Source organism: Lampris incognitus, chromosome 10, assembly GCF_029633865.1.
Source record: "Lampris incognitus isolate fLamInc1 chromosome 10, fLamInc1.hap2, whole genome shotgun sequence".
Classification (NCBI taxonomy): Eukaryota; Metazoa; Chordata; class Actinopteri; order Lampriformes; family Lampridae; genus Lampris; species Lampris incognitus.
The window spans coordinates 43,464,587-43,480,425 of NC_079220.1; the positions used below are offsets into that span (position 1 = coordinate 43,464,587).

Below are 15,839 nucleotides of genomic sequence, written 5' to 3' on the forward strand. Positions count from 1 at the left end.
TTGACGGTTTCGGAAAAAAAACGCTATATATGTACATATATATATATATATATATATATATATATATATATATATATATATACACACACACACACACACACACACACACACACTGGCTAGGTATTGTTTCTGTTTTAGTTAGCCCATCAATGGTTTTGGTGAGCCACTTAACTTTTATTCTTATATGTTAATATAACTCACCCATCAGAGCAAGTAAAGTTGTGACTGTCTTGGCAGACATTGCTATGTTCATTTCTCTATAGATGCAGTTGGGCAGTGCCTGCTTTGAGCACTTATTCACCCAGTATTATTGGCTTACCTATACAAAGTCACATTACAAGTTTCACAGATGAGTCCCATAAATCAGAAAAACTAATTAGTGCATCCTGGTTCATTAATGGCATTGTTGCAGTGTAATAAATGTTCCTATTGTTCTTCACTCCTGTGCTCAGTTTTTTATTGAAGTAAAAATTAAAGATAGATAATGCTTATTGCTTGCCTGCTATGTTTGTTTGTTTGTTGCTATGTATGGAAACCCCAATGCAATATGATCTGGGGGAGGATCAGTTTTTACATAGACATGCCTCTTTCTGTTGGTTTAAATGAGATAAAAAGACAAGCAACAATGATTCTGGAGCTTTTTTATTTATTTATTTTTGAACACTACACATAATATACAGTGGTCAACACACTGCCCACATTGTTTTTTCTTTTTGATATACAGACTGTTGTCACAAGAGGCGTGTATCTATTCTTTGGTAAAGACAATGAAAATAGAAAAGACATCAACTCTGCTGTCATAAAAGCATTAGAAAGAAAGCAAACCACTTACTTTGAAAATGGAGCTTACAAATACACTTGTCCTCTTACGAGCATAACCATGGCCCTGAATAAGTCTTATTACTCCTGGTACAGACTGTAATGACCTTTTCCATGCTGGTTCACAGGTGGCTGAAGTTGAGTGTCTTGAGAGCAGAAGAGCCTGGCTCTCACTGGAACACATCAGTGGGCAGCTGGAAGTCTTTGAAGGTATAGAAGGAAATGTCTCCATGGTCCACCACGGCGTAACTGACAGGGATATCCCCACTCTGAAAGGCCAGCAGTTTGACAGCGCGTAAGTCAGGGACCGGACCATCAAAACTGAGACAGTACAGACAGGAAACAAGAGCAGTATTACATTATTAGTCAAAACTACACATGAAGAGGAAAGTTGCAGGAAAAAAGTTAAAAAAAGGAAGTAATAAAACCTGCACATTTTAAATCTAATACTACTCATCCAAACCACCCTTTATTTTAAAGCCATAAACTGGTTTTATTTTGCTTTTTTGTTGTCCCCTTTGGCTTTTTTCTCCTCTCAATAAATAAAAGTGTATTTAAATATATGCCATGCTAACGACAAGAGCTAACTGTAGCCCCCCAGACCTAAGTTTCCCTATGTAGAGACACACACACACACACACACACACACACACACAGAAAGACTGTCAGTCACAGTCAAAATGACAGATTGACAGACAAGACAGCAACACAAATGGGCCGACAGATGGCCAAAGAGACCAAAAAGTATGTGAACACTACAGCACATTTGTGTATATTATAAAGAACCACTGTGGGACATGGATTTTATTTTAGATCACATTAGCTGATGAGGGAGACAAAAGCAATGGTTATGTCAGTCTTACACGCACACCCCTTCAAGTAAAGTGTTACTAAAGGAACATTCATTTAAGGGGTCAAGACAATGTTTATTTAGTTTTAGCCAAACAACTGCAGTTTAAAGTGAGCCACTGTTTAATAAATGTCCCCTGCATCACAGGATGAGACTGTTTACCTGCAGACACACATGCGGGAATATGGCTTTCCTGGGTTGCTCTTCTTGAACTCAGCCACTGTGTCAGGTTGGTAAACATTGAAACAAATCTTCCACTCCTCTGAACCTTTTAAACTGAGCAGACAAAAGCAAAGCGTCTTCAATTCTCCCAAGCCATACATGCCCAACCATTGTACAGTACAATACTAACTACATGTTGCCGGTGAAATCGACCGTGTAGTGACAGTCTAAACAACAACATAGCTAAAGATGATTTACAACCAGAGAGATCCATGAGAACACCTCTAGGAGATCAGATAATAAAATAATGATGATCTAGTTCTTCCAAATAGATACATACTGTGGCACTTGTCAATTGGATGTCAAAATATACTAAACCAATGACAACAGGTAATAAAGGCTGCAGGAATAATTTATACCTGGATGCTCCGTCTAACAGACGAGAAGATTTCACCACACTGATTTTATTCAGCAGCTCCCCTGTAAAAGACAAAAATGTTAACGGATAAAGATTTTATTCATATTAACCTATTCATGTTAGAAAATATATATGTATCAATGACGAAGTGAATGTAGTTTGTTGATTGTAGAATGTAGTTTGAATGTAGTTTGAAGTAGAATGCAGTTTGATGTAGAATGTAGTTACTATTGAGAATGATATTGACATAGAAAGTGATCAACTGTCTAAATAACTGATGAAATAATTGATACATAAGAATGTAAAATAATGTTGACTAAAGTACTTCAACAACTAAGTTTTTATGCATTACTTTATACAGGAAATAAAAAGTAATATTATTTTAAAAATGAGTGACACGCAACACGTAATTAAATGCTTTTTGGATTGATTACTAGCTCAACACTGTTTATGGACTGACTGAGATCTTACCAGTGGAGATACACTGCCTTGGGTTATGTAAAGGAGTAACATTCTCCTCCCACAAGTGTGCTGGTCTCTTGCCACACCTCCTCCGCCTCGTCTCCTGCAGCTCATGATACTCCACCCAGTTTTGACACCGCCTCACCTCCTTGTCTTTGTTGATATCCCGTCTGTGCCTGATCCTCCTCTGCTCTCTCCTCAGCTCAGATGCGGACATCTTTACCTCTCGCAGGTTAAGCCTCTTCATCCAGGGGGTGACTTCACAGACACCCACAGTCAATGCCCCGGGCAACAGAGATGGCTCAGGGGAGGCCAAGCGTGTGGTAACGCTTTCCCTGGAACCAAGGTCAGGAAAAGCTATCAAGCCAAAGTCCCAGCGTGAGCCGTGCTGCTGGGGTTGGTTTAGCCCACGGCCCGGCTCCGGATGACGGTCTTCTCTCCACCAGCTCCGGCCTCGGCCTCCGTCTGCTGAGCTGGTGTCTTCAGTGTGTGGTGTAGTCTGGGCCTGTGAAGGCTCAGATGTTGTTTGGTCTTCAGCACAATCGGGAGTCTTGTTATCTTTTTCATCTGTATTGCTGTGTTTTTCCTCCATTTGGCTGGAAGAAGACGCCTCCTCTCCCTCTGTGTACCTTTGTAAAAGAAAAAAAACCCCTCTATTTTAACATCTGTGTTTCCTGTGACAAACGTGTTAATATTGTACCCCTGCTGGTTGAACTCTGCCATAGCCATGCAATCCTGAATGCTTAGTATGTGTCCAAGTACTTTCTGTGTACAGATGTTACACATGCAAAAAAAAAAAAAGTATGAATGCTTCTGTCCCCACTGATTGGAGAGCAGGGTTGGCCAATTGTTTCTATTTTCATATCGTCCAATCGTGGTTACTCGAGATTGCCGATAGATGATGAGTTCGCTAGGGGGAGGCGGAAGTAGGAGCGGGTGGCGGAAGTTACGTCACAGCATGCCAGTGAAATGCCGGTAATAGTAGAATATTTATTTGATTTTATTAAATATAAAATCAAATAAATAATGAATTCCCTGTTTGGCATTTTTGCAAATATTATTGGTGTTAGAATTTAATTTGGATTAAAGATTTTGAAGGATCATCTTGAGCGTGGCTCAGTGCCTGACGGAGCTTTGAAATAATCAAACCTTTAAGCTTTCTGCAAGCAATACAGTTAAACTTACGTGAATAAACATTTATAAAAGCATTAATATTTTATTTAACATTTTTAAACATAAAAAAATCTATAATAGCAATGTCTCCTCTACTCAAACAACAGCTCCCTTTTAAAAGTCTGTGTGTCTGTTTGGTGCAACAGTATCACAGCATCATGTTCTGTTTCACATTATCTTATCTTTAATATCACAATCCAAATCATATCCATAAAGTTAACTACTCTTATGGAGCGCAGAGCAAAGTTTTGGTGAGCAAGCATGGAGAACGGAGATGCGGGGTGTCAGATCCATGGAAAAGAGATGGCAAACTGGTTTGTAGTTAAGGATTTAAAATTCAGTTGTCATGCATGATTAACTGTCTTACTATCAGAACTAAGATGTTCAAAAAATAATCTCTAGAATCTGCACCCTACTGTGCATTTAGAGATGTTTCTGGTGGAGCAGCAAGTCAAGTCAAGTCAATTTTGTTTGTATAGCCCAATATCACAAATTTGCCTCAAGTCTGCCCACTGAGCCCCATTAAAATCATCTTAATATTGGCATAGGAAAAACCAACCGTCGATCATCCTCTCAATCGCCGATATATGATCTAATCACCAATTGGCACAAGCCTTTTGGAGACAGTCTGATCCCCCCCCAAAAAAACAACACTTCTCTTTTCTTAACTGTGGTAGTAACACAGAAAGATGAATCGAATGATTTCTGTGTACCTGGCTACAAGCCTCCTCCTCAGACCTGTGGCGGTGCCCCCACCCTCCCAGATGCACTGAATGACTTCTACGCACAATATGAGAGACTGAACAATGAGCCGGTGGTGAGGACTACATCCCTGATGGATGACCAGGTTCTGCAGGTGACCTCAGATGACGTGAGAAAGACCCTCACCAGAGTCAACCCACACAAAGCTGCAGGTCCAGACAGAATCTCAGGCTGAGCCATCAGGGACTGTGCTGAGCAGCTGGCAGATCTCCTTGCTGACATCGTCAACATCTCGCTGTCCCAGACAGTTATCCCCACGTGTTTCAAGTCTACCACCATCATACCAGTGCCAAAGAAGTCCCCTGTGTCCTGCAGCAACGACTACACTGCACTGACTCCCATCATCATGAAGTGCTTTGAGAGGCTGGTCATGAAGCACATCAAGTCCAGCCTCCCCTCCACTCTGGACCCTCTCCAGTTTGTATACCGCGCTAACCACTCCACAGAAGATACCATAACCTCTGCCCTTCATCCAGCCCTGTCCCACCTGGAGAGAAGGACCAACTATGTGAGGATGTGGTTCATTGACTTCAGCTCAGCTTTTAATACAATCATACCACAACATCTGTTCGGAAAGCTGAGCCAGCTGGGCCTTAACAACTCCCTCTCTAAATGGGTGCTGGACTTCCCCATGGGGAGGCCACAGTCAGTACAAATTATTAAGATCACCTCCAGGACCATCACACTGAGCACCGGCGCTCTACCGGGCGGTATGCTCAGTCCACTCTTGTTCACCCTGCTGACTCACGACTGCACAGCATCATCCACCTCCAACCTCATCATGAAGTTTGCCGATGATACTGCAGCAGAAGGTCTCATCAGCAACAATGATGAATCATCATAGAGAGCGGAGGTGGATCAACTGGCGGCGAGGTGCAAAAACAACAACCTCTCCCTAAATATAGAGAAAACTAAGGAGGTTATTACTGACTTTAGAAAGACCAGTGCCCGGGTGTCCAGGTACCGTAGCGGTCTATTCCGTTGCCTATCAACACGGGGGATTGTAGCACCCAATAATGTAATAATTTCCTGATAATGTAATAACGCCTGATAATGTAATACAATTTGCACTTAACTTGATCGAAAATGCAATAAAATCCAATAATGTAATAACTTGACCAATAATGTAATAACATGTCCAGACTGATATTGTAATAAATTTTTTACTGATAATGTAATACTATTGGAAATTTATTACATTATCAGGTGGGTCATTTTTTTTTCAAAACTGATAATGTAATACTTTCAAAACTGATGTAATACTTTTGACCGATAATGTAATACTTTGTCCATTTTCAGTCCAGAGTTCTACATTTTTTGTGTTTTGAGAAATTAAGAATGTTATATACATTGGATTTGAAATGATTAAGTTAAAGTGCAGACTTTGAGCACCATACAGCCATATGCACATGGGCAGAAATTCTGGGACATGCAACTACATCCTGGTCTCATTGAGTGGGTGACTACCTGCTTGGGAGACCACCATATGTAAAGATCCAGAATCCCAGGTCAGATAAGCTTCTGAGCAGCACTGGAGACCCCAGGTAACTGTTCTCTAAACCTTCCTCTTTACTATCTATACCACGGATCTCCAACAAAACACTGCCTCATGAAAATAACTGCAATCCAAGAAAACAACTTTCAGCAACACTTCATTCATTGCAAATGACATAGTGGTCAGTTGACATATCCTGTCATACTGATATGTTATGACACTCTCAGCATCAAAATGACATAGTACTTATGACAACTGTCGTTCTGTTTGTTCCTCATCAAACTACGTATAAAGCCAGGAATCTCTGTCTGCCTGTCTGAGTTAATTTCACGCATGTGTGACCATGTCCACACGAGATGCATGCCTTCCTCAGGATCGGGCAAGCCACATCCATGCATGAAATGAGGAGATGCACGTTTTGGACGGGCAATGCATTATATATATATATATATATATATATATATACACATATCAAAGATGAGTGCGAGACGCACGAAACAGGCCTGTACTGCTATGCATTAAAATCTTTTTTCCTGTATCCGTGTTGATATTCCGCTCCTCATTAGTTGAGCACTCAACACCATTGATGGAAGTTTTTTTCCGAAACCGTCAATGGTGCTGTAAGTGCTCGACAAATGAGGAGCGGAGTATACGTATATGTATATATTACTTTTATTTAACCAGGAAAGTCCTACTGAGATAAAGAATATTATAATGAAAAGCCAATCATTTTGGCCACTAGGTAGAGCTCTAATGGAGCTAAACCTCTTTAATACATCCATGAGCTAAACTGAAAATACCCCCAGCACTAGCTAGTTAGTAGCTACATTGAAGTTTGAAGTTGCATTGAAGTTAGCTACATGAAAGCATTGGTTTTCTTTTCATTGAAGTTTCCTTTTCATTTGGCATGGTATAGTATGAAATGTCACATCATCAATTCCTGCATATTTCTGTGGGATATCAGAAAGGTTTGATAGGATATTCTTTGAGACAAACATACGTCACACGCCTTAAGCGAATGTGTTGGAGGTGCAAACAAAGGTGCAAACAAACACTTTTTGCGTGGATTTACGTATATGGCCAAATGCCCGTATATTTGTCTCAAAGAATGAGGATAAAGTAGTAGCATTCAGGCTAGATTTTTTTATTGACTACATGCTATGTTAGGCTACATGCTAGTTAGAAGTTGATGCTAATGCTTGTTGATGCTAAATTCTTATCACATTAACCAAGGCTAGGCTACTTCTTTAATAACTTAAGATTCTATAGTATATCAGAAAAGAGTTTGATAGGCCATGAGGATAAAGTGGTACACTAGATTTTTTTTTTATTGACCATGTGTTACATGCTAACTAGAAGTTAATTAAGTTTTCACTTTACATTAAACAAATACTATTGTTTATGTCTGCATACAAAGCCAGCCTGTAAAAAGTTGTTTGGATAACACACTACCATACTGTTTTGAAGTTTGCATTAAGGCAAAGGAAAAGATGACATTGAACATTTATTTCACAGAATTGGCCCAATGAGGCTTTTTGGACTGATTTTGCTCCTGGCCCTCTGGCCCATGTGAATGGGTTATGGTCATCGACCAATGGATGAGGAGAGCTACAATGTCATTCTCAAATTGTTGAAAGGCGAGTTCAATGTCCCAGTTGCAAGGCGAACAAGAGTACAATGCAATGCTATAATCAGGTTTTGGAGGAACAGAGACCAGTTTTCCTTGGATGATGATGGCCAGACTGTCCTTTTTAATGAGAAGATTGTCATTCAGAAAGACTATCCCAACACTGGTGATGAAAGGCTTAGAGGAAACAAAAGGTTCTGGGCCAAGAAAACTCATGGTGTGGCTTAGGGAACACTACACAAGCATTACTGAGGACAGGATTCCGGGTGCTCTAGAATACATCCAGACAATACCAACACCTTCAGCCCAGATTTGTGAACAAGCCCATCCTGAAGCCAATCAAGGCTAAGAGCGTACAGACCAGACGCCAGATTGATCTTGTGGATATGAATAAATGGAAAGTATGGTATGGCAAAGCCACATATAGATATATCCTAACAGTGCAAGACATCTTCAGTAGATATAACTGGCTTAAGCCACTGAAACGGAAATGTAGCAGTGAAATAGCCAAACACTTGTCTTCGATCTACAGTGAACATGGTCCTCCTAAAATAATACAACATGACCAAGGTAAAGAGTTCCATGGCACTGTGAGGGAACTTATGCAGTCCCTCAAAGTGAAGATCATTCAAAGTGCCCCTTGTCATCCACAGAGTCAGGGAAAAGTAGAGTGCATACATCAATCATTGCGTAAAAGATATTGTATGACCTGCTAAACCTACAGCGAGAAGGAGTAAACTGGGAAAGTCATTTGTCCGCTTATGCCAAAGTACAGAATGAGGACCCAAAGATGGCACTGCACTGGGCTTCACCTCTTGAGGTCTACTATGGAAGAAAGAGTAACAATGTCATGCGACATCTGGACTGTGATCTTACAGAGGTGGAAAGAGAGACCCATCCAGGTGATTTCCGTAGCACATTACCTACCAAGAGACAACGACAATCATTTGACAGGAGAAGATCAATGATTAGGCAAAGAGCATGTCGAGCAAATGAGAAATGCATGAATAGACTAATCCTCAAAGCCTCAGGATTCACACCAGTGTCAATATACCATGTCGGTGAAGAGATTTTGGTAAAAGTAAAGGACACTAAGCAGCGTGTCACCTAGAAGTATGCAGTTATGCCTGGCACCACTGTCAAAAGAAATGTAAGGTTGTCCAAGTACAAGGTACAATATCAAACACAAAATGGCTCCAAGTAGAGATGGTGAGGAAAAAAGCAGAAGGAAAACTTTTCATCAGTTGAAAATACCTACAAGAAAAACTTTTCTCTTTGTCAGAACCCACACAGAGCATGTCCAATCATTAATTTCTTCTGAAATGACAGTGAAGCTTGATCCTCTCCCAGATGGGACCTGCCAGTTTGCAGCTATGGCTGACCAGTTAGAAGACCTGGGAATCTTTTGGTCACCTGCAACTCTAAGAGAAGAGATTGTATCCGATTTGGTTGTAAATCCTTTTGCTGTTGATGGTGCATCATTATCTTGCTTTGTAGATGGTGGTAATTGGGATGACTACATAAGCCATATGGGTGAGGTTGGGGCCTTTGGAGATCACATCACTCTCCATCGAGCTGCTCAAATGTTCAACATTCAGTTTCTGATTGTTTCAACTCTTGGCATGGACACTACCTCAATTGTTTCACCCACTGAGGATACCGTGAGGACGCTACCTCAATTGTTTCACCCACTGGAGGATACCGTGAGGACTTACCCATATTACTTCTTGGCCATATTGCAGTTCTTGGCCATATGTGCATTTTAACTTCTGGAGTGATTCTGAATTGCTGGTTCATCTAGAATAGAGTATATATCATCGTTCTTGCTTAACAAGTTAATATTAGTCTTATTCCAGCTGCTTGAGTATTAGTACTTTCTCTATACATCTGCTGCTGGTTTCTAGTGGGAACTAATGGGATCTTATTCTAGCTGTAGCTGTCTTATTCTAGCTGTAGCTGTTTTTCACCTAGTGTGTCCTTAAATATGTCTTGTTGCCTGGCTGTTTTGATTTAGTTATCCTTTCAGCTTATAAATATATTCCTTGGTAACTTGCTGTCTGCAATTTTAATAGTATTGTGTGAGGTTTGATAGAGTTTCACATAAGTGACCAGTTTCTGGGCAATAGGCCTATTTTCAGTGTACCTCTTTGGCCAATTGGGTGTTAAGTGGCTAGGCTGTGGCCTGCACTCTTGGCAGACAATTAGCAACCAGTGTTCTTTAAATCACTGCTGCTACTTGGGAGTGTCAGCTTCCAAGCATCAGGCAAACAAGCCGAGGGCAAACAGGTCTAGGTTGAACGAAGGCTAGAGTGAACAAAGGCAAGCGCGACTTTTTTAAGCCAAGACTTCGTGAAGCAAGGACTGCTCTTTTTAGATCCAATCAGTCATCTGTATTTTGTGTACCTAGTATATACTATGTGTTTCCTTCACATTCCTGTCCTTTCCTCTTCCCAGGGCTGGCATAGACGTTGGGTCACTCCTAGGCACTGTGACCCTACCAATCTCATATATCCCGCTCTCTCCACTCACGTTGAGCAGGTGGTGACGAGAGGGCTCTGGAATTGCCAGTCCGCTGTGCCAAAAGCTGAGTTTATCTCAGGCTATGCATCCTTTCTCTCCCTCAACTTTCTTGCTCTGAGACCTGGATCATGCCAGAAAACGCTACCACACCCACAGCTCTGTCTGATGTGTACTCTTTTTCTCACACTCCCAGAGCTGGGAGGTGAAGTGTTGGTACTGGCCTGCTAATCTCCCTGAAATGGAAATACTTTCTTGTTTCCATTCCACAATTTTCTCTGCCCTCTTTTGAATTTCATGCTGTTACTGTCTGCTATCCGGTCAAACTCATCATTGTGGTTGTGTACTGCCCACCAGGCCCCCTTGGTGAGTTTTTGGAGGAGCATGACACACTTGTCTTGCACTTATCCTTCTCGGTGACTTCAACATCCACACTAACAAGCTAGATCCTCTTCTCTCTTTCCTCTCCTCCTTTGACCTTCACCTCTCACCCTCTCCTCCTACCCACAAGGCCGGCAACCAGCTGGACTTTATCTTTGCTAGACACTGTCCTATTTCCAATCTCTCTGTTACTCCCCTCCAGCTCTCTGACCACGATTTCATGTCCTACTCTCTCTCCCTCTCTTCACCCCCCTCAGCCCCTCCCCCTACCCACATGGTTTCCACCCATAGACACCTCCGCTCTCTCACTGCCACTGATCTTTCTTCCTCTGTTACCTCTATCCTCCCTACACCTGAATCTTTCTCTCTCCTACCCCATGACACTGCTACAGATCTTCTTCTCTCTACCCTCTCCTCTTCTCTGGACAATCTCTGTCCCCTCATCTCCAGGCCTGCACGCCCAACTCCACCTGCCCCTTGGCTGACCGACTCAGTATGTACTGACAGACGAGTGGCAGAGTGCAAATGGAGAAAAGGTAAACTCCCAGAGGACCTTCTCAACTCCCAATCTCTTCTTTCCACTTTCTCCTCCTCCCTTTCTGCTGCTAAGGCTGCCTTCTATCGATCTAAAATCCTATCATCTGCCTCTAATCCTAAGAAACTCTTTGAAACCTTCTCTACACTTCTTCAACCCCCACCTCCTCCTCTTACTTCCTCCCATCTCCCTGATGACTGTGCTAACTTCTTTGACAAGAGGGTAAACAATATCAGATCCTCCTTTTCTCACCACCCGGTTAGTGCTGCTTGCACTATCCCACCCTCTGCACCCTCCCTCACCTCTTCATGTCCCACCCTATCCCACCTCGCTCCCCTGTCCCCCGACGAGGTCTTCAACCTCATCACATTCAGTCGCCCCACCACATGCTCCCTTGACCCGGTCCCCTCCCCTCTTCTTCAGTCTATAGCACCTGAACTCCTTCGCTTTCTAACCCACCTCATGAACACCTCCCTCCAGGCAGGATGCTTTCCATCTGCCTTCAAGACTGCTGGGTCACCCCCCTTCTCAAGAAACCATCGCTTAACCCCTCTGATGTCAAAAACTACAGACCGATTTCCCTTCTACCCTTTCCATCCAAAACTTTCGAACGTGTTGTCTTTAACCAACTTTTTTTGTACCTCCACCAGAACAACTTCCTGGACCCCAACCAGTCTGGGTTCAAGGTGGGTCACTCGACAGAGATGGCCCTCCTTGCAGTGACTGAATCGCTGTACATTGCGGGGGCAAACTCTCTCCTCTGTCCTGATACTCCTGGACCTGTCAGCTGCGTTCGACACAGTGAACCACCAGATCCTCCTCTTTACCCTCGAGGGGCTGGGTGTCACAGGCTCTGTGACACCCAGCCCTGATGGGTCGCTCCTACCAGGTGACATGGAGGAGATCTGTGTCGGAGCCTCGCAGACTGACTACAGGCATTCCACAGGGTTCGGTTCTGGGTCCTCTCCTTTTCTCCCTGTACATGACATCCCTAGGTTCTGTTATTCGTTCGCATGACTCCTCTTACCATTGTTATGCCGGTGACACCCAGATGATCTTGTCCTTTCCTCCCTCTGACACACAAGTAGAGACACGCATTGCTGTGTGCTTGACTGACATCTCGGAGTGGATGGCGACACACCAGCTGATGCTCATTCTGGACAAAACAGAGCTGATGTTCCTCCCGGGGAAAGGTTGCCCACACCGAGACCTGGCCATCACCATTGACAACACCATGGTGATGCCAACTCAGACTGTGAGGAATCTTAGTGTGATCCTGGACAACCAACTGTCGTTTGCTGCAAACGTTGCATCGGTTGCTCGCTCCTGCAGCTTTCTCCTCTATAACATCAGGGGGATTCGCCCATTCCTCACCGATGAGATGACACAGGTGCTCATCCAGGCTCTGGTCATCTCCCGGCTGGACTACGGCAACTCCCTCCTTGCTGGCGTCCTGGCGTCAGCCATCAGACCTCTGGAGCTTGTTCAGAAAGCTTCAGCTCGTCTGGTGTTCAACCGCCCTAAGTTCTCCCACACAACTCCCCTTCTCATGTCCCTACACTGGCTCCCAATAGCTGCTCGCATCCAGTTTAAGACCCTGGTGCTAGCCTACAGGGTAGTGAAAGGAACAGCTCCTTCCTATCTCCAGGCCATGGTCAAGCCCTACACCCCCACCCGACCACCTTGCTCTGTTGCCTTGGGATGCCTGGTTGCCCTGTCGCTCAGAGGCTCCTGCTGCTGATCGACCCGGTCATGGCTCTTTTGTGTCCAGGCCCCAAAGTGGTGGAATGAACTCCCCACTGATGTCAGGACTGCAGAGTCGCTGCCCATCTTTCGGCGCAGGATGAAAACTCACCTCTTCAAGAACTACTACCCTGGTACTTCTTCTTAGCACTTATTGTATTCACTCATTTAAAAAAAAAACTTTTTCTTGCACTTTTACTTTAGCACTGGTTTTGCTCTTAGATGCTTGTTTAGATGCACTTATGACCTCTGATGACTAGTAGTTCTCCTGATTTCCTACGTTAAATGCACTTATTGTAAGTCACTTTGGATAAAAGCATCTGCTAAATGACTGTGATGTAATGTAATGTAAAGGGCATGGGGATCACTACGTCAGCCTTAGTGGTCCTGTCAGTTCCTACATAGAGAGTATTCAGGATACGGAATTGCAAAGGATACCAGCAAGTAGATGCACTGCACCAACGCAAGGATGTGAATTAGAAGTTAATGGTGGGTCTATTCTTGACATTCCTTTGGTTAGTGCCCCTGAATCTCCTGTCAATGTGTCCAGTTCTGACATAGCATCCCCAGTCACCCTACCTGAAGAAATTCTGGAACTAATTATCAAGCTCACCCTTGAGATGGACATGAGCATGTTAGGAACACTCAATAGGGTTTCTCATCTTTTCAGACATCTATCCAGATTTTTCCTACCTTGGATCTTTGTGCAAGATGCATTGGCTACCAGTCTGAAATTGGACCAGTAAAATTAACCTACCCATCAGTATGATGAAACTATACAAAGCATCTGGTCGAAATAGCGGCTTGGCACTTCGACTCAAAACAGTTCTTCTCTAAACACTCAGAATGGATGAAAGTGTGGCTTCTGCTTAAAAATCTCAAATTTGGTAGATATCAAGTGAAATATACTGGAAATAGATCTGATGGGTGAGTTTTCTATTCTATTATAGAGTATGGAAGGCTCAAGTAGAGAAGGGACAAAGCAAGAGTGATGAATATGGATACTGTTTAATGTCATTCACTGTTAAAGGTGAATGACTTTAAACAGTCAATGTTTAAATTAAATGAGTGTTTAGTGTCATTCACTGTTAAAGGTATAAATGACTGTTTGAAGTCATGTTACACTGTACAGGTTACATTTGCGATCATTGTTGGGGAGATTAGTTGAGGAGAAGTTACTGTAGCCGAAATAGCTGTTTTGATTAGCTTGACTTGCCCTGTCATGTCATGTTGAGTTCAACATTCTGTTCTGCGGGCTACTGTAACAAAATAAACATATATACAATAAAACAAGTACGGTTAAGTCTGGCTTCTTACTCAACATAGCATATTTATAGTATTAAACCTATTACTGTCTCTACCATATCATATTGTAAAAAATAATAATTGTGGTATAGGCTATTGCAATTCTGCACCAGTAGATGGCATAATTGAACGAATTGCAATAGCCTATTCCACAATTATTATTTTTGAAATCAGCCTTATTGCCTTGGTAGGCGCTCAGCAGTTGTATTCCGCGCTTGCCAAAACAAGGCTATGCGCTCACAGACATTTGACAGTACCATTCTCAATGCAAAGTGAGGCTAACAGGAAATAAATCACCAGGGATGTAAAAAGTACCCAGTAGACTTGTAGACTTGAACACTTTACATTTCCGAGGGAAAAAAAGCATTTTTTTTTACATTATTACATTATCTTTCAAAATATTACATTATCAGTTTTGGAGGAAAAAATGACCCACCTAAAAATGTAATTAATTCCCAATAATGTAATAAGTTATTACATTATCAGTAAAAATGTTATTACAATATCAGTCAGGACATTTTATTACATTATTGGTCAAGTTATTCCATTATTGGGTTTTTACATTTTCGATCAAGTGAAAATTTTATTACATTATCGGACGTTATTACATTGTCAGGTAATTATTACATTATTGGGTGCTACAGGGATCTCCAGCTTGGTCGGGTGTCCCTACAGACACAATTGGCCGTGTCTGCGGGTGGGAAGCCGGATGTAGGTATGTGTCCTGGTCGTTGCACTAGCGCCTCCTCTGGTCGGTCGGGGTGCCTGTTCAGGGGGGAGGGGAAACTGGGGGGAACAGCGTGATCCTCACATGTACTACGTCCCCCTGGTGAAACTCCTCACTGTCAGGTGAAAAGAAGCGGCTGGCGACTCCATGTGAATCGGAGAAAGCATGGGGTAGTCTGCTGCCTTCCGCGGATCGGCAGAGGGGCAACGACCAGGACAGCTCAGAAGAGTGGGGTAATTGGCCAAATACAATTGGGGAGAAAAAGAGGGGAAAAAAGCCAAAAAAAAAAAAAAAGACCAGCGCCCACCATATAGCCCTCTGACCGTCGATGGTATGGATGTGGAGAGTCAGCAGTGCTAAGTTCCTGGGAGTACACATCACAGAGGACCTCTCCTAGTCCTCACATGTCACTGCACTCTCCAAGAAGGCCCAGCAGCATCTTCACTTCCTGCGGCATCTGAATAAGGTGAGTCTCCCCCCTCCCATCCTCACATTCTACAGAGGCACCATAGAGAGCATTCTGACCAGCTGTATCACTGTCTGGCATAGGAACTGCAAGGCCTCCGACCGCAAATTCCTACAGCAGATAGTGAAGACAGCTGCAAAGATCATAGGAACTGCTCTCCCATCCATGCAGGCCATCTATGACACACGGTGTACCCGGAAGGCTCTCAGCATCGTGAAGGGCCCTACCCACCCTTCCCACCAGGGTCTGAAAGTAACACTCACCACCGGCCAAATGCGAGTAGGTTTTCTGATTGGCGAGTAAATTTCAGAAGCCTACCTGCCACATGGCGAGTAACAAAAAAAGTGAAATCCAACCACTTAATCCCCCCCATCTCTCTCCCTCTCTCTCTCGCTCT

General features: G+C 43.0%; 1 protein-coding gene across 2 annotated transcripts in view; it reads right to left on the reverse strand.

The window, feature by feature from the left end:
• Positions 1-636: 636 nt before the first annotated feature.
• Positions 637-15,839, reverse strand: part of tsen54 (TSEN54 tRNA splicing endonuclease subunit) — a 29,848-nt gene continuing 14,645 nt past the window's right edge. The window contains exons 8-11 of one of the 2 annotated variants that reach the window (XM_056288237.1): positions 2,721-3,340; positions 2,251-2,311; positions 1,832-1,945; positions 637-1,088 (exon numbers count right to left, since the gene is read on the reverse strand). In XM_056288237.1, the coding sequence (XP_056144212.1) occupies positions 809-1,088; positions 1,832-1,945; positions 2,251-2,311; positions 2,721-3,340 (1,075 nt within the window). In that variant the 3' untranslated portion in view covers positions 637-808. Of the gene's footprint in view, positions 1,141-1,831; positions 1,946-2,250; positions 2,312-2,720; positions 3,341-15,839 lie in introns of both variants that reach the window. The other variant, XM_056288238.1, reaches the window with a different exon arrangement.